The 24821-nt window shown below is 34.7% G+C and overlaps 1 protein-coding gene across 1 annotated transcript; it reads left to right on the plus strand.

Annotated features, from left to right (window-relative positions):
• The first annotated feature begins 8344 nt into the window (after positions 1-8344).
• On the plus strand, positions 8345-23668 carry LOC123669755 (ATP-dependent RNA helicase DHX33-like). Its single transcript, XM_045603346.1, has 12 exons — positions 8345-8974; positions 9055-9264; positions 9623-9845; positions 14950-15134; positions 15288-15363; positions 15470-15657; positions 21750-21923; positions 22382-22506; positions 22617-22741; positions 22841-23005; positions 23082-23210; positions 23393-23668. Exons 1-12 carry the CDS (start codon positions 8730-8732, stop codon positions 23666-23668), a joined length of 2121 nt encoding a protein of 706 aa, XP_045459302.1. The 5' UTR covers positions 8345-8729.
• The last annotated feature ends 1153 nt before the right edge of the window (positions 23669-24821 follow it).

Genomic DNA, 24821 nt, shown 5'->3' on the forward strand with positions numbered 1-24821 from the left:
AATCATATTAGTGTAATAGGGATGAGGGCCTAAAATGCCAGTATCATCATAGGTATTACAATCAAAATACTCGGTTGATAATGTTTGGATCTAAAAATTAATTTTGATATTAATATCTTATTAGAAAACAGTAAATGCAAAAACAATTTAACATATGGTCAAATTCAATAAAACATCTCTTAAAGAATCTTAAATTTACTGACATGTTATATTTGCAAGTGTTACTCCTGATCTTATCATTAGAACACCTTCAAGGAATACTACTAGCAGATTAAATTTTAGTTACTTTCTTTTAGTGGAAAAAACCACACATAAACATCAATAATATGTATCTATTCAAAAGTATTAATTATAATAAAATTGCGTTAGTAGGGTAGCAATTATCTTCATTTTTCTTTAGATGATTCTCTGTAAATCTACGATAAATTGAGATAGCATAGTATTTCTTGGAGGTATCCATTTATTGTTATTCTAATTCACATATATTTTGTATTACTTTAGAATCCACACAGCCGGGATATCGATTGCATATTGAAGCATGAAAAATATCTCTATCAGGTATGTCTGTTGGTTTTAGAGGTGGTATTAGACCACAAACTAAATTGTTTTGTAATCCATTTCTTCTCAACCATAAACCACTTGTGTCCATTATTAAAGGTGTGTTTAATCCAAATGACATTTTGTTGGCTTCATTTTCAATAGCATATACATTGTATGTTCTGAAAGTTAATAATATGAAACAAATTAAGTTAATTAAGAGAATACAAAATTCTCGAGTGTGACTTGAGACATTGTCGAGTATTTTTTTGTTAGATTTCTGTACAATCATCAAAAAGGATATTTTATTTCCTTCTTACCTTTTTTCAACAGGCAAAGGTACTGTTAATAAATCATTGCCCTTTCCTATACTCGCTAATTCAGCTATATGAGTTGATTCAGTTCCAGCTGCTACTACACAAACTGCAAACTTTAATGAAATTTCTTCATTGTCCTCATTTCTGTATAACAGGCTATTGATTTTATTAAATGACCCTGGTTTGACACCTTCCATTAGCACATCACGTTGGGCCTCTATTTCAAAACCTACCACTTCGGCCTTTACATAGGTGGCACCCAGTTCTTTTGACTTTACTACTAATCCTTTTAATAAATTATGTGCATTAAATGTACCTTCACTCTCTGTACTAATACAACCTGAAAAGTGTATTACTTAAATTAAGACCAAAACAAATAATATAAATAGAACATTATATTAAAAGCATAGCAATTCATTTTATAAATTCACAGCTATACATAAAATAATAATTATATTAAAATAAAAGGTACCTAATTTTATATCAGATGTTTTCAACCAGGGGTAAATTTTCTGTATTTCTTCACCTGTTAGTATTTTATTTTTTACACCATACTCTCTTTGCATTGCCACATTTTCTTCCAATTTATGAGCATACTTTTCACTTGCAAGCATTAGAGTACCATGAGGACTGTATTCTATATCTACGTCCTCCCTTAAATGGGTTTTTATGTTTCGTAAAAATTCTGCACTGTATTGTGAAAGATAAATATTCTCAGGTAACGTAAAATGTTGAGTGGTGAATCCATGAGAATTAATGTTATGACACTTTTCATACTAAAACAACAACAGATTTTTATCACAACAAACATTTTTATCTACTATTAAATTTTTATTATTTATTTATACACTTAGCATTTATAAATGAATTGTAAATAAATAATGTCTTATTTTTTACTCACCGTGGTGTCTTTTTCAATGACTACAACTGACAAACCCTCTCCAGCTCTAGTTTTTAGCCAATACGCTGCAGAGGACCCTATAAAACCACCTCCTATTATAACAACATCTGCATGCTGGGGGTAATCCGTTGGTTGCGTAAATCCGGATTTTATTTCTTTATTGATTATTCCCCACGTTTTCGTAAAAGGATGAGTTGACTTAGCGTAGTGACGACTAAGTTTAATATTTTTTTGAATATTTCTAATAAAAAAATTTGAAATATTTATTGCCATTTTTATAACCTACAACTTGTTTTAAAACCAGAAACCAGAATGACATGGATATTTCGAAGGAAAACGTTAGCAAATATAATCTTTAATATCATATAATATCCCTTCAGTACTCAAAACTCTTACATTTATATTTTTTTATTTATTTAAAATGGGACAACATATTTGAATTATTTGATTGATTTACTTTTTTTGTCATTCTCATTAATTCAACTGTCAGTATTATGACATTAACATTTAATTTGTTCTTTGAGCGCGTTCCACTGAAGGCCTGCAACGTCATCGACCACGACCGCTGAAATTGCCGATCCACAAAAGTAAAAAACACTGCAGGCGTTATAAGCGAATTTAATGAATGGAACGCACATTTAATATGCTGTTTGGTTATGGCATCAAAGAATATAGCTATCCACTCTCTTCCCGTAGGTATCTTAAGAGGCGACTAAGGGATAACACAGTTCCACTGCTACCTTGGAACTTAAAAAACCGACCGATGGCGAGATGACCATTCAACTGCTGGCTTTGAAATACACAGGCCGAAGATGGGCAGCAGCGTCTTCGGCGTGACAAAACCAGCCTTGCGGTCATCAATCCACCTACCCAGCGTGGTGACTATGGGCAAAACATATGAGTTCGCGCAATTTTTGGCGCGAACATGTGTAGGCATATGTCCAACAGTGGATTGCAATAGGCTGAAATGACTGATAATTAATGACTATTAATCGTACTAATGTACGATAATTATCCCTTTATCTAAAAAATCAAATCCCTGTGCTTATTCCGATTTTCGATCAATTTATATTCTTCCATTTCTGTCAAAAGTCTTTGTACGTCTTATTTATCAACAAATGACTCCTTTCCTTTCTAAACACAACCTTCTTAATCCTTTTCAGCCTGGTTTCCGTCGTGGTCATAGTACGGCTACTGCTTTAATAAAAATAACGGACGATATCAGAGCTGGTATGGACAATCTGTGAGAATTTATATGATTTATCTAATAGGTCTGCATATTTAGGTTGTTAGGCCCCCACGCAACTCACTTAATTAAAACATTTTTATTTTCTTTGTTACATTATATTTAAAACAACACCTTAGAACTTAAGAACCGACATCTTGCATTGTTAGTACAGAGTAGAAAAATCAGTGTAATAGCACAGACTACAAAAACTAGTTACACAGCTTAAAAACTAAATATTAATATTCTAACATTCTCCCTCGATTTTTAGTAATTTTATGTAGTGAAATTAGTGAAAATCGCAACAAGCTTATTTTTAAACTATTGAATAATTACAACACTAAAATGGATTGTCCTGTTACAAGCTATACAAACAATATCTTAAGTTAACAACAAAACTTCTTAACAATAAAATATTATACATTCTGTATGATATATTCAGTTCTTAACAACAAAATCTTAATCAGTAATTCTGAATAAGTAAATTAACAATAATTATTATTAGAACACCTATATCTCAATTTAACCCAAAATCTTTAACTTAACACAATTATCTTAATTTTAAATTTTAATGAAGTTTACAATAATATTACTTTTAGTTAAGATATTTATTACATTACATTTCAACTTAATTTGACAATACAAATACAATACAATTTAGTTTATGCTTAGTGCTGAACGCAAACATATGAAATGTTCCTTGGTTAAACTTTTAGTAAATAAATCTGCATAATTATTTTTTGATGATACATGTTTTATCTCAAATTCTCCCTTATTATGAAGGTCTTTTATAAAATGTAATTTAATGTCAATATGTTTTGCACGTTTACTGTTTTCATAAGATTTAGATAGTTCTATAGCACCTATATTGTCCATATATAAAATACTTTGCACATCACTGTTTTGTACACTATTAAAGTTCATAAACAGTCCTTTCACATTGATTAAGTCACATACACTCACTGTAGCAGCTATGTATTCAGCTTCAGCTGTCGATAGCGCAACACAATTTTGTTTTCTTGATAGCCATGATATAATGTTTCCATTGTACATTGTTACTGATCCACTTACACTCTTCCTGTCGTCTTTATTTCCAGCCCAGTCTGCGTCTGAATATGTTTCAATACATCTATTATCATTTTTATAATATATGAGTCCGTGTGTTCTAGTACCTTTTAAATATCGTAGTATTCTTTTTCCTTGTTTCCATAAGTCTTTAGTGGGTTTTTCTAAATATTGTGATAGAAAAGATGTTGCATAAGATATATCAGGTCGGGAAATTGTAGATATGAACATAAGTCCTCCAATCAATTGCCTAAAAGGTATGTCCTGTATTATTTCATCATCTTTATTTACTTGATAACCTTTTGTCATAGGTGTTTCTGTAGCATTGCAATGTTCCATTCCAAATTTTTTAAGCATTTTATCTATCTGTCTAGTCTGTGTGATTTTTAGTGTGTCGATTGTCCTTGTTATTTCCATTCCTAAGAATAATTCAACTTCACCCATATCTTTTGCCTTAAACTCCTGTTTCAAATCTCTTATAGTTTCCAACAAATTATTTTTATCACCAGTAATTAATATGTCATCTACATAGAGTACTAGCCAAATGTTTTTCATGCTATTTTTATATAAACAAAAATCATTTCTCGATCTTTCAAACCCTTTTTCCTCTAGATAATTATTTAATCTCTTGTTCCAACATTTTCCACTTTCTCTCAGTCCATATAATCCTCTATTCAGTTTTAAAACATTTCCATCAGTAACTTCTACTCCTTCCGGTGGTCTCAAGTATATTTCTGATTCTAATATTCCATTTAAGTATGCTGTTGGTACATCTAATTGTCTTATTGGCCAAGAATTTTGTACTGCTTGTGCTAGGGTAAATCTCACTGTTGATGTTCTTGCTACTGGTGTATAGTTATTGTTTCCAAATTCATCATTTTCTTTTATCTGAAATCCTTTTGCAACTAATCTTGCCTTTTTTATACCATTTTCTTTTGTTTTAAATATCCATTTAGCTTCAATTGCTTGTTTTCCGTTTGGTAATTTAGTTTCTGTCCACGTATTCATTCCTTTCAATGCTTCTAATTCCATGTTAATTGATGATGACCATCCCTTTTCTATAGCTTCATCATAAGTAACTGGGTCATCTTCGCTGTAAAAACAATATGCCTGAAAATTAAGATGGTAATCTTTAAGATGGTTCGGAACTTTAATTTGTCTCCCACTTCTAGTAGTTGTCACTGGCTCTACTATATCTGTTTCTTTTTGCTCTGGTATTATTTTTTGTGAGTTTTCATACTGTACATCTGGATCTTCTTCATTTCTTACAATTTTATATTTTATCCTCATAGTAAATAATTTTCCTTCTTTATAAATATGATGTGTATTATTATATGTATCATTAGTATATATTTTCATTTGTTCTTGTTTAATTATTATTGTCATACCCTTTTCCATTAATTTAGAAACTGATATCAAATTATGTGTAATTTCTGGTACTATTATTCCATTAATAACTATAATTTTATTCATGTAAATTCCTTCTAATTTCCCTTTTTTGTTAGCAATTAAAAATTGACCATTAGCTATTTTAATCTTCATCGGCTCATCTAATAATTGTATGTCATACATGTACTTTTCATATTTTTCTTGTATAAAATGATGCGATGCCCCAGAGTCTATTATAAATAAGATGTCATTGCTTTCTTTAAATTCCTTTTCCAAAGTTAATGCAACAAATGTACTTTTATTTTCCTCCTGTAAATTAGATTCTTCTGTGGTGTTCGCTTGTCTAGAAAAATTATGGTGCCATCCTCTTCCTCTGTTCATATAATTATTATTGTAACCTCTTACTTGATTTATGTAGTTATTATTATATCTGTGACCACGATTCATATAATTATTATTATAACCTCTTCCTTGATAAATCTGACTATTGTAACCTCTTCCTCTATTATTGTTATTATACCCTCTATTAAAAAAATTATTGTTGAATACTCTTCCCCTATTAATTTTATTATTATTATGAGTGGTTCCTTGCTTCATATCATTGTTAGTAATATTATTATTTAAATCACACTGAAAAGATTTGTGTCCTCTACGTTTACATTTAAAGCAAATAATGGTTTTGTTTGTAATAAACATATTTTCAATTTTCTCCTTGATACTATTTTCTTTTAATTTATTTTCCAAATCGAGTAATCTACACTTTACAAATTCATAATTTAATTCCTTGTCGAGGGATTCCAGTGTATTTATTATGGTATCATATTCCTTAGGTAATGTTATAAACAGGTGCTCCACCTTATCTAATTCCTCTATCCTTGCACCTCCACCTTCTAATTCATTAATTATATTTTCAAAAGTAATTAAATGATCCTGAAGTTTATTTGAGAATTGATGTTTCAAAGTAATGAGTTTCTTTTTGAGTAATACTTTGTTAAATGTGCTTCTTCTTTCAAATACTCCACTTAATAGTTTTAACATTTCTAATGCACTGGTTGCTGGTTTTACTACTTCCAAAAATTTATCATTTAAGCAGTTTATAATTATCAATCTTCCCTTAGCATCATCCTTTTTATAAGTGTCCTTTTTTAAATTATCTTCTTTCTTTCCTTTTAATAAGTACTCGATACCTTTTTCTTCAAATAAAATATTTAATCTAAATTTCCAATTACTAAACTTACTCCCTTCACAAAGTTGCGGATAAACCTCTATACTCGACATTTTTAATATTAGTTTAATATAATACTTTCGGAATGAATTCAAACATTGAAAAATAACTTCTGTTTCTCAGGGCCGATGAGTGCTAGTTCATGGCGTCCATTTTGATAAATTTTAATTTCTTCTTTAAACGGTACGAAAGAGAACAGAACTGAACAGAGCAATGAACAGAGGTCCGTGGATGTGAGAATTTATATGATTTATCTAATAGGTCTGCATATTTAGGTTGTTAGGCCCCCACGCAACTCACTTAATTAAAACATTTTTATTTTCTTTGTTACATTATATTTAAAACAACACCTTAGAACTTAAGAACCGACATCTTGCATTGTTAGTACAGAGTAGAAAAATCAGTGTAATAGCACAGACTACAAAAACTAGTTACACAGCTTAAAAACTAAATATTAATATTCTAACACAATCAACTTGTCACGGTGTTAACATTACTAGACTTTAGTAATGCTTTTAATACTGTTGATTTTGACATACTACTTGCCGTACTTCGTTCTCTGAACATGTCTGCTGAGGTGACTGAGTGGTTCCAATCTTACTTGCGTGGTCGTCAGCAACGCATACATGTGGAGGGATACTCCTCTAATTATTATATGATTTATGCTGGCGTGCCGCAAGGTGGCGTGTTGTGCTCTGTATTATTTTCTCTTTTTATTTCCTCTATCACTAAGCAAATTAACTCTATCTATCATTTGTATGCGGACGACCTCCAAATCTACTCGCAATTTTCTCTTAGTGATCTGCCTAAATGTATTAATTTACTGAATGAGGATTTTATGAATATACAAAATTGGAGTAAATCATTTAGTTTGAAAATCAATCCTTTAAAGACGCAAGTTATTGTCATCGGTAGCCAGAAATTAATATCACGCAATATCTGGTCACAGGTCCCGTCAGTGATTGTTGATGAAATACGTATAGCGATCAAGTGAAAAATCTTGGTATTATTTTTGACAAACACCTATCTTGGATACACCAAATAAACTTTATAAGCAAAAAACTGTTTGCAGTCATTGGGTCTCTGAGAAGGTTAAGCAACTTTCTTCCCATTCCCACTAAAGTTATGCTTGCACAGACTCTCCTTTTACCGATTCTTGACTATGCTGATACTAGTTTTGTTAATTTAAATGAGGAACACTTAAATAAACTTGAGCGCTTACAAAATCTCTGTATTCGGTTCATATTTGGTTTACGTAAATATGACCATGTTTCAGAATTTCGCAAACAGCTCAAGTGGCTACCTATCCGACTTCGCAGGAATACTCACATTCATCTTACTTCTTACTCTCTTACTATGTTACTTTTGTGTCGGTGTGCAAAAATAAATAAAATAAATAAATAAATAATGTCTAAACTTTTCGTTCACGTCAGCGCCACTCTACGTCACTACTATCGAGGTGTGCGGTCACGTTGTGCGGTGCGCACTGTGTATGCCGATTGAGTTGAGTGACGGTTAATTTTAATTGGTTATATTGAGTGACGTTTCATTGTAATTGTTTATATTTTAAAACATAAATGCGTTACGTATGATATAACAAGAGACAGAATGCTATTCTGTCTTCATTGCAAAGCACATAAATCGATCGTCATGCCTCTGGCCGCCGTAAACCATTATATTTGCACTAAACCGACCGCCAACTTACCCACTACTGTACTGTACTGTAGTTGCACGACCTGTGTATAAGGCCGTGGTTAGACTCTTCGACCAAGTATTTATTCAATTTTATTCGTAGAGTTAAGTTAGTATTGTGCTCTGTGTTATATACGACTCTTTGGTTGTATACTCTTTGGCTCTGTGGAGTTAAGGACAGGACTAACGACAGGAGTTAAGTTATTTTACTCTTTGGTAATAAATGACACATGACTTTAGGTTAGGTTTTTATTTATGTTGTGGAAAAACAATGTGATTTTGGCATGTTGTTTTAAAAATAAAAGTATTTTTTAGTTTTGCCATTAAGCAAAGAATTGAACAGAATTCTTAATCAGTGTTATATAATTAATATTAATAATGGATTCCAAATATGCTAGTGTCGGTAAAGAAAAAGAAAACAAAAATTCTTTTGATAATATAAAAGTTAAAAAAATAAAATTGTGTTCAGATAATAATTTAAAACAAACTAAGGATAATTTAAAAGTATGTGAAACAAATGGAGTTAAACAGAATAGCCTCCCGAAAAGCAATTCGTCGTATGATATATCAGAGGATATACATGAAGTGCGAAAAACTTTACCTGTTTACGTCGTTAGAGGAAGGTAATTATTTCGACATTTTGTAGGATACAGTGAACTTTACAATTCTATTTTTAATACTTATAAAACTCAATTGTTTCTAGATTAATAGAAGAAATTAAGAAACACAATACAATGATAATAATTGGTGAAACGGGAAGCGGTAAGACAACACAAATACCTCAAATTATTTATGAACATCAACAAGGCAGTAAGTCTATTATTGCTGTAACACAACCAAGAAGAGTAGCTGCCATTACATTAGCTATGCGTGTCGCTGCTGAAATGAGGACTGAGATAGGAACTACTGTTGGGTATGTATTAACATGACTTCTTAAATTATTATGTATTTAAAAAATGCTATTTACACTGTTTTGGAAGCAGAAATGTTTATAAATCCCACATATAGGTATATTACAGCAATATGTTAACAGAATAAACTACTTTAAAAGAATAAATGTAAATACTTACTAGCTTATATTTCTCATGATCATTGATATGTGTAAAAAAAATGACAGTTACTATTATAATTGAGAAAAGAATGAAAATAAAGAAAATTAAGTACCACATGGAATATAATGTGAGACTAGGAAAAGGAAATTAAAGATAACCATTGCTCATTAAACTTATTTATAAATAGGCTTAAAATCATTGTATGATAATTTTTTTCAGATATTGTGTTAGATTTGAAGACGTCACAAGTTCTAGAACAAAAGTGAAATATTTAACAGATGGCATGCTACTTAGAGAGGCAGTTGCAGATCCTTTATTGAAGAAGTATTCTATTATCATTTTAGATGAAGCACACGAGCGTACTGTCAATACAGATATACTTTTTGGTATCGTAAAATTAGCCCAGAAGGAAAGAAATAATCAAAAAGTTAATCCTTTGAAGGTATGGTTTCATAAGTCAAATCTAATTTATCATTACATAGTATAAAAAAAGGTCACTTACCGCTGTCTGTATGCTTAGATCTTGCACTGTCCGTTGCATTCATTATAAATAGTTGGTGATGCAATGCCATGTGGCCGGTAATCATGCCAACAACTATTCTGATGGTCAGACGGTTTAGACTGAGCATTCGGCACGATAGATGCGATGATACTGCCGTGAGTATCATTTTGGACTGTCTACAGCCGGTTTGGTTTGCCCAAAGGGCATTGTGAGTTGCATGTGTACGTTGCCTTACCCACGAGCGCAGTTGTCCAAATGGTAGCAACATTGAGATGGTTGGGCCGGCAACCTTTATATCGGACCTCTGTCTTGCAAGCTCATCGGCGGCATTGTTTCTGTGTGATCCGCTATGTCCTTTTATCCACTGGAGGATTACCTCATTATCTGAGGCTAATACTTCCAGGGTTTGATGACATTCGTATATATAAGACTAGGGTTGATCGAATTGCTCCCTAGCGCTTTAAGTACAAACATGCTGTCCGACAGAATACGGATGTTGCAATCCTTAATGCCCTTTGACAGCACGGCGGTGGCTGCGTGGGTTATCGCAACACACTCGCATTGAAAGATGGAGCTGCGTTGGCCCAGCGTTAGTGATAATTTGATATTAAGGTCTTGTGAGCACACTCCAGCACCGGTGCCAGACCCCATTTTGGAGCCATCCGTGTAAATGCGGACATCGCGTATGCCGAACTGGTCTCTTTCAGCCTCAAATAGTTGTATATGGTATTTCCTTTCGAAAATACGTTGTTTGGGAATCCTATCACATGGAGCAGCAAGTAGCGGCTCATAGCTCACAAGGCTGCTCTAAAGTTTATTGTGTGAACCCTCCTGGTTACAAGTCCCAGAAGCCCAAGTTTTTCAGCCTGATAGCTGATATAGCCGCTTTCTGTTGTATGAACAGATTAAGCGGTGCCAGGTCAAGCATAACCTCAAGAGCTGTCGTGGGGGCGGTACGCATGCAGCCAGTGATTGCAGAGCATGCTATTCTCTGAAACAAAGTTGCTCTCTTATATTGGACTAGATTACAAGCGAAATGCCTACGAATTATAGCTGGAGCAATGAAAATGTCTCCTACTAACGCCCTTCAAGTGGAATTGGTTGATCCTCCTTTACATCTTCCTTACAGGTTCCTTATTAATGCCATACAAAACTCTTCTCACCCTTTAATTGATAAACTCCATGATCTCAATCAGCTTATTAATAATTCAAATTTTTGGATCTATAAAGATAAATCTCCCCTTACTAAATCTTTTCTTAAAATCAACATCAATGGTATATATCAGTTTGACAAGAATCCACTATTCACGTATAGCTACGAGTCCTTGACATATCACCCTAGAATTATCTTGAACCGGAGGGATAGGAGTTACTAAAGAATCTCCTGGCGCTGCACTTGAGTTAAATAGAATAATCAATTCGGACTAGTCGGAATGGTTGCATTTCTTCACTGACTCATCTAAAATTAACCCCGAGTTAAACGTTGGTTCTGCTGTCTGGATTCCTAAATACAATATTATCTTGAATTACAAACTGCCTCCTCTCTCCTCCACTTTCTCAGGTGTATATTGAATCACATGGTCTTAATAAATCTGTAGTATTCACTGACTCTCGAAGCTGCCTCCAGGATTTATTGAAAAGTCCATTTCATGCTAAAAATAATCTTCCCATTACTCTAAAGATAAAAGAGACACTGTTCAAATGTCATCAGTCGAATATTGAAGTAGCGCTTGCTTGGATACCGAGTCACAGCGGTATAGCAGGTAATGAGATGGCAGACATATGTGCAAAAGACGCCATTCGCCTAGGCTGCGGTAAATATAATAAATGCTTTTCCCGAGACTTTAGAAGTTTGGCTAAGCAATGCTTGGATAAATCTTAGAATAGATTATGGCAATCTTCAAGACTAGTTCAAGTAAATATTATAGCAATATCCAGCCGTGTATTCCAATCAAGCCATGGTTTTCTAAATACTCCGACATAGGTAAAATAACTAAGTCGATAATTATCCGTATACGATTGGGTTTCTCCTGCACACCTGTGTTCTTGGCTAAATTACGCATTCGTGACAGTTCCTTATGTGAGTGTGGCTTGGAAGAAAAATCTCTCGATCGTTTGTTTTTTAACTGTCTAATATTAACTGTATCACTATATGGTATGCTTCCCAAAAATATTGCGCGGCCAATTAATGTTTGTTTTCTTCTAACTTTAGTCCCATCTTCTTTTTTTGCTGTCTTAGCTCTCTTGTCAAAGATTTGCATTGTAATATGAAACTTTGAATAGTTACGGGTTTCTGTAAAGAACTCACTATAGACGGCGCCACGGTTCGCTTAAACCGAATATAAAAATCATCATATCAAAAATTTCGATCTAGCGGGTACATCGTTCTATAGCTTAATTGGCTAGAGCGCCGACACGGTCAGTCGGAGACGCGGGTCGATCCCCGCTGGAGCGGTCAATTTTTTGATATAAGATTCAAAAATGATTAGAATCAATGGTATAAAATTATAATTTACCAATAAATTAAAATTAAATAATCATGTCAAATATTTTCAACTAACCGCAGCTTAAGCGGCTTATCCCACTATTGCACTGTCAAAAACGGACCGTCTCCGGACTTCAATACACTTTCAGCACTTGTCATTGGCAAAATCATCGGCGAAAAGCTGATGGAGCCATAGTCTTTAAAGAAGAAGAAGAAGTATTCTCTGAAACCGCTGGAGCTTATTTTTAACGGTAGTAAGTTCTGTTCTCTGCCACCAGATTATAGGCCTGACGATGGTTTTGTAAAGCCATAGAGTAATTTTAGGTGAAATGCCCCACCTTTTGCCGAGAAGCCATTTGCATTGGCAGGTGATTATGCTGGCTTTGTTGATTTTTGAGTCTAAATGCCTGTTCCAAAGAAGTTTGCTATCTAGGATTATGCCGAGATATTTGACCTCCTAAGTTAGGGCAAGACCAAGTAATTTAGGGAGTTTAAGGTTCCCTAAATTCCGTTTATTTGTGAACATTCACAAGTTCCGTCTTTGCTGGGTTCACTGTTAGTTCATGGACCGTACACCACTGTTCGACGACTTAATGCGGCCCTCATGTGGTCGCAAACTGTTCTCTCAGAAGGTCCACTGATGAGTACAGTTAAGTCGTCTGTATAGCCCACTGTGAGAAATTTGCGGTCGTTGAGCAAGGTGACATTGTTGCCAACTCTCAAAAATTATTCCCCCTAAATTAAATTAAATTAAATTAGGGAATTCCCAATTTTTTTTATTATTTATAAAATAAATAATTAAATATTTCTAAATAAATAATACATTAAAAATAATTAATAAATAGTATAATATCATTCAACAAATAATAGTATATTTTTGACAATACTCTTTTTTCTCTAAACTTAGATATTTTAACGAATTACTTGCTGATAAACGTACGAATTGAACAAGCAAATAACTAATAATAATCAACGTATTTGTAGTAAACATAAACGCAGTTTAATCTCGCATTTTATTTAACTCTGCTTTCTTAGTAACTGACTTAGACGCCTGGTACGTATTTTGACCTATCTTCTCTTAACAGTCACCAGGTTCCAGCAAGACTCGTCCTGCCAGGGTTGGGCGGCTGTCGGCATTGCTGCCTTCAGAGAAGTGAGGTCCATGGTACTAGTACCTGACGTACTACTCAGGTGCTGCACCTGAGGTGCAGCCGGTTGTTGGTTTGGCGCAACACTCAGGTTGTGAGCCTGAGGTGCAGCCGGTTTCATAGTCAGCGTAGCTTTCAGATTTTGAGCCTGAGGTGCAGCCGGTTGGTTTGTAGGCGCTCCAGTGGGGTTGTTCGCCCCTGGTGCGGCGTTGGTACTGAGTTTTTGTTAGTTTTCTTTCTGTGTTGTTAATATATATTCATCCTGAGAGTGCTTCCACCCTCCTTCGAGCCCTCAAGTGGGGACGCTGCGGCAAAAGGCCTACAGCGCCAGAAGTCACCCCAGGATATAGAGCCCCGCCCTTCTAGGAAGCAGGTCGAGCTGGGCAAGAAGATTTTCACCGTCCCACCCGTCGTCCACCCCCAACGGGACAGAGCTCTCACCTGATGGCCCTCTGACGAGACGTCACAGTCGATTGACCGAAGGTGGCTAGCTTCCGGCCTTCCGTGTCAGGAGAAATCCGGACCAAAGTGGAGTGTTGCCTTGGAGACGTACTACTTCCGACGCTCTTTCGGCTCAGCCACCAGGATTCCTTCATCCCCCTTACGTCCCCGCGCACGGCACAAACACGCGGGTGGTCAATTAAGGCCAACCCTTGCTTACTGTTGCGACGGAAGGTCCGCAGGCACTTGACCACACCATCCCTGCAGAAGTGTTATGTTTTAGCCTTGTCGTGAGTGTCTACTGTATGTAAGAGTGTGTAGGTGCATGTTTAGTATGTACGCTCTGGCGCGTATGGGGGCCTGTGGGAGTGTAGTTGTGTAGTGTGAGTGTGGTGTTCTTAGGTGAGTATATTATGTGTGTGTGTGTGTGTGTGCCACGGAAATGCCTGCGCAAGCACTGTCCAAGGTTGCTTGCGCAGACACACTCGGCATTGTTATTCATTGAGCACCACCCAGCGGGCACGTGTAGGGTAGTTGTTAGGTAATTCCTACGGACGCGAATAACTTACCCCCAATGATCTTAGATCTTTAAAACTACGCAACGGATTTTGATGTGGTTTTTCTTTTGTAAATAGTTCTTTAGTAAATAGTGTGATTCCAGAGTAAGGTTTATATGTATAATACACATAATATAGTAGAGGAACACTGATAGTTTTACAGATTTCTAATGTGATACCATAAATAAACACATTTTTTTGCATTGATATGGAAAATATTTAATTTAATTTTATATTTAGTAGTTTTGTGTCAGCATTGCAACCATGCAAAGCTAAGGCGTGTCGCTAGTTATTTATATAATATCATCTATATACTTTAAATACTTAATCTGTAATTTTTGTAATAACGTACTTGTAACTTGTAATTAGTGGTAATTTTTTTAATAAATTATAGTTTAACAATCTTTTCACAGGTGATTATTATGTCAGCGACAATGGATGTTGATCGATTTAGAAATTTCTATGAAAATTGTCCTGTCATATATTTGGAGGGACGGACTTATCCAGTTACCATTTACCATTCTAAGACGAAACACGAAGATTACCAATATGCTGCTGTGTGTACAATATTCCAATTACATGCAACTACACCAGCCAAGTATGTTCATTTATGTTTTTAAATTTAATGATACTGGTTATATTATTTCAAAGATATTGTGTACTATACAATACCTTATATACCTTTGTGCATTTACCTGTGTATATTAAAAATATTATATATTTATTTTAATAATAAAAAATATTGTTTCAGTCATGATTTCCTGGTATTTTTAACAGGACAAGAAGAAATAGAAACTGTTATGTCCAAAATAAAACAGTTAGCTAAAGTAAGTTATAGTTGTAGCAATTGCAATTAAATTAAATCACTAATTCCAAACATACATGTGTGTAAATGCATATATTTGTAAATATTTTACAGCTTCTTAATTTCAGGAATGTTCGGGACCTCCAATTAAAGTTTGTCCTTTATATGCTGGTTTACCTGCGTCAAAGCAGTTGCAAGTTTGGAAGAAGAGTCCTCCAGGCACAAGAAAAATTGTCTTAGCAACTAACATAGCAGAGGCATCTGTTACTATTCCACAAATAAAATGTGTTATAGATACTGGAGTTGTGAAAGAAAGGTATATTTTCTTTAAAATTTTAAACATAACAATTAAATGCTTCACACTCAACAACCCTCTTCAAACTTTCTACTGGAACAGATTACATTAAATTTCTTTACAGTTTATAAAAATACTAACGTTTATCCGCGGCTTTGCTCGTATTGATTTTTTTAAAAAAAAAAGTATCCTATGTTACTTCTAATACCTCCAAAAATATGTGTACTCATGATGATCGGTTAAGTAGTTATCACGTTGAAGCGTAACAAACATTCACATTTATAATATCACTAGGACTAGGACGAGTTTGAAAATACCTTCAACAGTAAAATACTGCGTTATCATTGATGACAACGGTAGGTTAAGCTTCGGACACATAATATTACTAGGACTAGGAATTAGACATGTGTAAGTAATGCAACTGACATTACGCGTGATATTACCCGAACATGAAATATGGTATAGTTCACGTCATGCAAAAAGAACTCTGGCCTGTAAGCTGCGCAAAGGCGATTTATCGGTCTATTTGGTGGTATGAGGTAACACGCGTCGCATGCTGGCCGGTGTGCTATATTGGTTGGAGAGTTCGATGTCGACTAAAAATACTATCGCGCAGTAAAAGTTTTAAATTACGAAATAGTTTTACATGGAGAAGTGAGAAACATTATTTATAACGTATAATTCGCGTCATGTAATAAAATAATAATTAAAAAAAAAAACAAAAAACCCGTCTGCGTGAAGAACAACTAATAGAAAATCAACTGAAAAAGCTGGAACAAGATAACAATTCAATATGCACACAAAGTCAGCGAAATAAATAGAAACAATATCAAACATTCTGCTGTACATTTAAAATATATTAATACGGTAGTCCTTCGAAACTTTATGCAACGTCGTACATAACATGCAGTCGGAGACATGCACAAAGAGAGAATGATTTGACTTATTCTTCAATTTCATTTTAGTCAGACAAAGTACGTAATCGGTTCAATTCATTAAAACAGTTTACATCATGTGGCAAGCCCGGAGAAAGATCTCACTCTGCTCAAAGCAACGTAAGCCTGACCTTTAGCTAATAGGTGACTGCTTAAGTCAACAACTGCCCGGTCTAATGTTGTACCCTGTAATATATGGACTGTTATTGCCCAGCATAAAATTAAGGGTAGCATTCGCCGCTCGATCTTACCTTTACCACGTGCGTTACCGTTACCGTGTATAATTATGTACACAATGAACGGTAATTAAATTAGAACGAGATAATTTTTACTAATGCATAAACAAAATTTTTTTTTTCATTAACTACAATGGCTTCGCGCAGCCGCCATGTTTGATTTTTTTTAATGTCACCTATCTAAGAACACTTGGGCAGCTAAGACGAACCTAACGATACCTAAATTATGTAAATCCGTTCAGTGGTTCTGGAAATATGAGGTAGTAAAGAATATTACTTACAAACATACATACATACATACATACATACATACATACATACATACATACATACATACATACAAGATACGCACGAAAAACATAACCCTTCCTTGGCAGTCGGGTAAAAAGAACGCTGGCTGTCAAGATGCGCAAAGGCGATTTACAGTGTTGCCAACTCCTAAATTTTTTTTCCTAATATCCATTTTCTTGGAACAGTCTTAAATTTGGTATACAAATCCCCGTCAATCGTAATTCACGTTTTTTCCGCACTTATCATTCACTTTCACAACACATTAGCTTACGGACATTTGTAAAACTCCATTTACTAATTATTTCACTAAAAACAAATATCAATTCGACTGTCCCTACGTACAGTATCGAAAGTGAAAATTTTCGATTTTTTTATTGCATAAAAAAACTATTTTTAATGTATATTTTCTTACAAAAAAGAAAAAAGGTATAAAATACATATAAAACCACATTTTCCATGAGTATAATATCGATACTTAACTAATCATTCGGCGTAAAAAATCGAAGGTTTAATTTCGTTACTATATTCCGTTTTTTTGGAAGTCTTATTTGGTAAACAAACCCCTGTCAATCGTAATTCACGTTTTTTCCGCATTTATCACTCATTTTCACAACACATTAGCTTACGGACACTTGTAAAACTCCATTTACTATTTATTTCACTAAAAATAAATATCAATTTATCATTTTAAACACATAAAAATTATTAAAATACGGATTTCGAGCGTACAGATTATTAATATTTTCGAAAATGACATTTTAATATCTTTTTTTATGACGCAAATAGGGATGTGGTCATAATATTTTTAGAGGTGAATGAGTATAAGAGAATGAACGGCATGAGCGATAAAATGGGCCTTATATATATACTTATATTTTAAATTTTCACGAATCATAATTAGTAAGTTATAAAACAATGTTACCGTAAAGCGATTTCTTATTATGTTTTAGATATTGTTTTTTATTTATTTATGTATGTTGACAGAAGTGTCCTGTGTCTAGAAAAAAAAGTCGACCCTATTAGTATTATTGTCACATTATTTGTATTCACTATAAATACAAAGCCTTGCGCCGGCGGCACACTCTCTACAACATGTAAACAAAAGGATTGATAACACTGTTGCTCACGTAGCTCACATTGGGTAATCCTAAGTCTCATATTTAAGTCCCACAAAATTTTTCTGTGAACTACAATGAACTTTTATGGCAATACTATGTGCTATACTTTTATATTATATGGGATAGTGCTAAAAATGTTCAGAGTGAAATTGATATTCAGAAATATTCATAATTCGTATTCGTATCGTTATAACGTATTACTTATATATAGCCGTTGCGAACATCTCTAAAAGTAAGAATAATCAAAATCGGTAAACCCAGTGAAAAGTTGTGCAGTATGATCAGGGCCGTCTCGAACTAGGTTGGGGCCCTTGGGCACACAAGAATTTGGGGCCCTTTTGGAAAGTAAAAAAAGCGAATTATAATATATTTTTTTACTAAGTATGACCATTTATTAAAGGTAATCAAATACAGTTATTATTATTATTATTATCAAATACAGTATGATATAATATGTCAATTATGATATTAGAACGCTATTGTTTTTTTTTGTTACGATTACGATAACGGTTTCTTTCGGGATTTCGGTTGAGCAAAATCTTATATTATATCCTTAAAGTCAATTTTTTGAAGGATATAAATTTTTATGCACAAAATTGACAAATTGCTCAGTCGTTCTTGTAACATTGTTGTTCGCAAATCATTTTTTATTCTCTTGAGGTGCGAAAATGACCGCTCTCTACTACAATTGATAACAATTAGGCAGAGGAATATTCTTGTAGCAATTTCTACGTTTAGAAAAGTTTCTTCCAATTTATTTGAAATTTTTAGGTTATGTTAGGTTGAGATATTTAAATCCACTGATTGCTTTGCTATGTTTTTTAAATATTGGCTTAAATGAAAACATTCTGTTTTGGGCTCATCTACATTAATGTCTTTATGATAATATTCTGCAAATTCTTTGCATTTTTGGTCAACTCATCAGATTCGATTGTTGTTAACAGACAAAGAAAACTAAATCGACTATCAATTTCTAGGTATGCTGCCGAACATTTTTTTAGTTGTGTATTAAATGCGTCAATTTTGGGAATGAAAGTATCTACACGAAACATTTCCTTGCCTCTTAACTGTGCAGCCTCTGATGATCCTTCGAAAAAAAGTGATGTGTGTGCTGCGAGATCTTTTTCTTTCAAATGTATCTTTGTAGTCAAGATATGGATTTTTTCTTTAGCAGCCGCTTCGTGACGCCACATACTGATCAAAATTATTGCGTGCGGTATTGAAATAACTGATCAGAGATTCGTAAAGTTTCGTTACAACGCCCATGGTCATATTGGTATTCTGTAAACTTAGACTTGTTTTTTAAATAACAAGATCATTCCATATTTCCGTTAGAAGAACAGTCTCAAATTTTCCCATTTTTTTGCTAGGCTTTGGGCTTCCTTTCTAGTGTCTCCTGGTTCATTGATGTCACTTGCGATTGAAGACAATGCTGAAGTAACTGAGGTAGAGCACAGCAGGAATTCCCTGCTCAAAATATGGAGCAGCCCGACTGGGGAAGTACCTCGACCTTACAGAAGATCACAGCAAAATAATACTGTTTTCAAACAGTATTGTTTTCCTGTTGGTGAGTAAGGTGACCAGAGCTCCTGGGGGGATTGGGGATTGGGTCGGCAACGCGCTTGCGATGCTTCTGGTGTTGCAGGCGTCTATAAGCTACAGTAATCGCTTACCATCAGGTGAGCCGTACGCTTGTTTGCCGACCTAGTGATATAAAAAAAAAACAATGCTTCAGAAATATTTAAATAACCATTTTGCAAAACATGAATAGCATTGGCGCGTGCAGACCATTTAGTTTCCGAAAGAAACTTCAGTACTTTATGCAAATACTTAAATGCTCTGTCAAAATTTTCCATCGTTTTGTCGAAGCCGAGAAAAAATTGAACAATTTTTGTACAAATTGAAAGAATGTTACTGCTTCAATAAAACATTCAACAGCCTGACCACCCACTAAATTTAGCGAATGTGCCGCACATGGAACGTAACGCAAATTCGCAAACTTCTTTTATTCTTGACTGAACACCAGAGTACTTTCCAGAGATATTTGATGCATTGTAGTAGCTCTGCCCGCGACAATCTTTTACAGGAATATCAAGGATTTCAAAAAAGTTTAAAATTATATCTGCTATATATTGCACATTATGTTCATCCATAAGCAAAAATTGCAAAAATCTCTCAATAGGCTGTCCGTCTTTTACGTATCTTACTATGAAAGTCAAGTTGGTCAACGTGAGACAGATCTGGCGTAGAATCTACGCAAATAGTTTTGTACCTTGGCTGATTTATGTTCTTTGACAATGGTTTTCATAACTTGCTGTCCTGTTAAATTAATAAATTCGTTACAAATATTTGCCGATAAATATGATGTACTTCCTTTTCCACGATTTCCGCAATATTGTATGTGATCAGCAAGAAAAAGATCAAATTCACTAATCAGTTCTAAGCATCCCAAATAATTCCCACTATTTTGTGATCCTAATGTCTCATTATCACCACGAAAAGCAAGACTTTTCGAAGCCAAAAATTTCACTACTGCAACAATGCTCTTAAGCACATTCTTCCAATAGTTAATTTCTGTATTATATTGGGACAGCAACTCAGTATCAAGTCGTCCATTAGTTTTCATTCTTGCAACATAATTCATCATAAATTCCCTGTGCTGTAAGCTGTTTTCATGCTCTATCAGTAAGTTACTTACATGCTTCCAATCTTTATATCCATTAGGAGAACTTAAAATATATCACGTACGTCCAGTAGTAGTGGTATTAAATAGACAGCAGCAATAACAGTATACAGATTTCTTTGCTGGTGAATAAAGGAGCTATTTTCTTTCTAGACTCACCATTCGTCAATTTACGAATAAAAATATTTTTAGTCAAGTATCTAGTTTTCGTTTTACCGTTTGTATCTAGACAACTTGTGGAAGTCATGGATATAATTGCGTAGTATATACCCTGTAAATACCTTCTGATAAGATTACTGATTTGTGAAAAAAGCGTAATGTGCCCGACAAAAATGTTGTGATAATAAATGTCTGAGAGAAATTGTCGATCCTTCGGGGCCCTTGAAAATGGGGGCCCTGGGCACGGGCCCCGTGTGCCCTTATGGAGAAGACGGTAATGAGTATGATGTAACGTAGGTTGACGAAAACATAGTCGAGTAAATACGTATTATTAGATATTTAAGGTAAGGATCAGCAAGAGCGCTTGCTGCGCTTTACCAACAGATGAGCCGTACGCTTATTTGCCGACCTTGTTATACTGAACAAAATCATGACACGACTTCTCAAGGTCAACTAGATGTTAAACAGGTTACTGAAACCGACGATTTTACTAGTAAAATACTGAAAGTTTCAAAGACAACCGCTACGAAGTCATATATATTAACTGCAATGAATGTAACTATATAAATCAAAATCAAAAACAACTTTATTTATAGAAAAGCGTTTATTAATTCTTATTAATTATTAAAAAAAAAACTTTAAATTTGTGTTGAGACATTTCCAAACGGTAACGGTAGAATGTACCTCGTAGGACGTGGTGCACGAGCACGGGCGCAGAGCGCCTGACGGTGCGCGCGTGCTCGCAGGCGGCGGGCTGGCAGCGCGCGGGCCGGGCGGGCCGCACGGCCGCCGGCGCCGCCTACCGCCTCTACACCGCTGGAGACTTCGCGGCGCGCCCCGAACACAACGTGCCTGAGATTGTCAGGTTTGTGATACGCTACTGTCGAAGGCTTCAGGGGTCATCCTTTAATCACGTGACGTTTTAAGCAACTTCTAAAACCCTAAAAATGCCTTAAATAGAGGTGATTCTCCCCCCTCCCCTGGTAATATCCGGAGATTTCGTATTTAGACAGTTAAACAAACTGTAAGTACTCAAAATAATTATTTATATTTTATTATTAATTGCAGTTTATTTTAATTTAAAATACTTTTGATTGGTACTTTTGATTTATTATAATTTGTTTTTGAATTTTGTATTAGAATTTTGATAAGTATTTTTATGGTAAGAAAACGAAAAAATTGACAGTATAAGTATTTTAACTAATTATTATAAAATTTATTTTAACTTCACGCAGTTAGGCTTAGGTGATAAGATTACTCAGTTTTAGCTTTCAAAGCGACCGTGGGACGGATGTGTAGTAATGATTTTTTTTTTCATTTTAGATGTCCTTTGACGTCGTCGATGTTGATGTTAATCGCGACGGAAATGGATCCCAGCACATTCCCGTTAATTGACGCGCCACCCAGGGAATCCATAGAAGCTTCACTACTTCTGTTAAAAGAATTAGGTAAGCAAGTATCGCTTACGGTATATTTTATGATTCAACATTGTATTGCACCTATATAATGTAGTAATTATTTTAAAACCTTATAATAATATTATATATTATTTTTGCAGGTGCCATAGATAGTGAAGTAAACCCTAAATTAACGCTTTTAGGAAAGAAAATGACTGCGTTTCCGATAGATCCTAAATATGCAAAAGTACTTTTGTGTGCTCCGGAATTCAACTGCTTAGAGGAGGTAATGTAAAAAAAATTACAAAACATACATATAAAATAATTGTAAGTTAAAATATTTTCTAGATTTAATATCTAATGTTCAATCGTTTAAATGTTCCAGGCGCTGAGCCTGGTGGCAGTAATGTCCAGCGAAAATGTGTTTTACACGCCATTACACAAAAGGGAAGATGCCTTCAAAGTAAAACAAAAATTTATATCGCCGCTAGGAGATCATATCACGCTTCTGAACGTATATAAAGCTTTTTGTAAAGCCCCGTTTAAAAAGGTGACTATAAATATAAATCTATCATTTTGTGTCTATTGTTGGCTAAGTAACACTAAATATTTTATTTCTTTTTCAGCAATGGTGTAAAGAAAACTTTTTGAATCATAAGAATCTCTCGTATGCGTTTGAAGTGCGATCTCAGCTTCTTTCAGTGTGCCAACGATTGAATTTACCTGTTACGAGTTGCGGAAGTGTCATGGATCAGGTATAGAGAAAATGTTTAGTAGTAGAACAATTTTTGTTTTGTATATATTTCAAATGTAAGTTTTAACTTAGTTTAAGTCATAAAAAGTTTAAAATATATATATAAGTCATGGGGTTTACAAAGTCGTTAGAAACATCACGCGACTGATGGACGGCCCCTAACCTGATACATTGTGAGATCAGTTGCTGAAGTGCCTCCTGAGCGGCCTGTTCACGAACTGCGCGTGGGCGCGCGCGGGCGCGGGCGCGGGCGCGGCGCGCTACGTGACGGGCGCGGGCGCGGCGGCGGCGCTGCACCCGGGCGGCGCGCTGGCCGCCGCGCGCCCGCCGCCCGCCGCCGTGCTGTACTCCGAGCTGCTGCACACGCGCCGCGCCTACCTCGTCACCGTGTCCGCCGTGCAGCCGCACTGGCTGCAGCAGGTCGCGCCCGACTACGCGCGCCGCTCCCGCAACCGGTGACGTGACCGCCGATTATCGCGATAGACTGCCGGCCTCGACGCCGGACTCGCGTGCGGTGCTATCGCCCTTCTCAGCGTTTACCTCGGTTCGATTAAATATTTCTCCGAACGGTCTTAGTCTTAGTACGTGCGTCGCGAACTTGTGATAAATGATCTCGACGCGAATGTTGTTCTTTATATTTTTCGTATGACCACTTTTATGTAAATGAGCCGTTAATTACGTTGAAGTTCTTAAATCAATAAATATCTATAATATTAATATTAATAATTCTATTGTTATGTATAGAAGTTAGTTAGATGTCTTTGTATTTTGAGTACATTTTTATGGTCGCTGTATAAATAATAATTTTGTTAAGATATTTTTACTATCTAAAGCTTATTTAGTGTATTTTTGGTAATCTTCGTAGACTACTCCATAATTTAAAATGTTTGAATATCGATAGTTTTGACCAACTCATTCTGCATGTAGATTAAAATTGTTGAATGTGATGAAGAAGAAACAGTAACGTATTTCTATTTTATTATTTTACAATGTCATTGACTAATTCAAAATATTAATCATTTTGTATAGAATTATATGGTTAGTATTAGAACTATATGGTTGAAGATCCGAACCTAAGTCGATCTTAACCGAGCTGATAATAGAATTAAACCTATTTTATAATAAATTTAGTATATTAGACAATGTATTAAAAATGGGTTGCCTAAAAAAATGCTTGACTGACTATTACTTTTTTTTACTACATTTAATTATTTTTTTAAAAAAAATCTGACGATAGTATGAAACGTATAGAATGTGCAGCCGTTGGGTTGCCTTTTATTTTACTGGGTTGCTTTAGGCTGGATTTTTTTAGGCAACCCATTTTTAATATATTATCTAATATACTAAATTTATTATAAAGTATGTTTCATTCTATTATCAGCTCGGTGAAGATCGACTTAGGCTCGGATCTTAGACCAATAAATATGTTTGATGATCTTGGCAAACTCTGCTATTTGTTTGGCTCAACTTGATGCACACATGGCACAGCTATAGATATAATATTTGATTTGCGTGTGCTTGTGACCAATGAGTAAAATTTATTTTTTATATAAATTTAGGGATGTTCTATGCGTAAGAGCCGAAATGTCAAATAATATTGGAGTGGAGACTA

Source organism: Melitaea cinxia, chromosome 3 (genome assembly GCF_905220565.1).
Source record: "Melitaea cinxia chromosome 3, ilMelCinx1.1, whole genome shotgun sequence".
Lineage (NCBI taxonomy): Eukaryota > Metazoa > Arthropoda > Insecta > Lepidoptera > Nymphalidae > Melitaea > Melitaea cinxia.

Bases quoted from the DNA above. Each gene is read 5' to 3' on its own strand.
- LOC123669755 (XM_045603346.1), top strand. From the start codon at position 8,730: ATGGATTCCAAATATGCTAGTGTCGGTAAAGAAAAAGAAAACAAAAAT. The intron at 22,507-22,616 runs GTAAGCAAGTAT...TTATTTTTGCAG, and splicing joins ACTTCTGTTAAAAGAATTAG to GTGCCATAGATAGTGAAGTA. The intron at 22,742-22,840 runs GTAATGTAAAAA...TAAATGTTCCAG, and splicing joins AATTCAACTGCTTAGAGGAG to GCGCTGAGCCTGGTGGCAGT.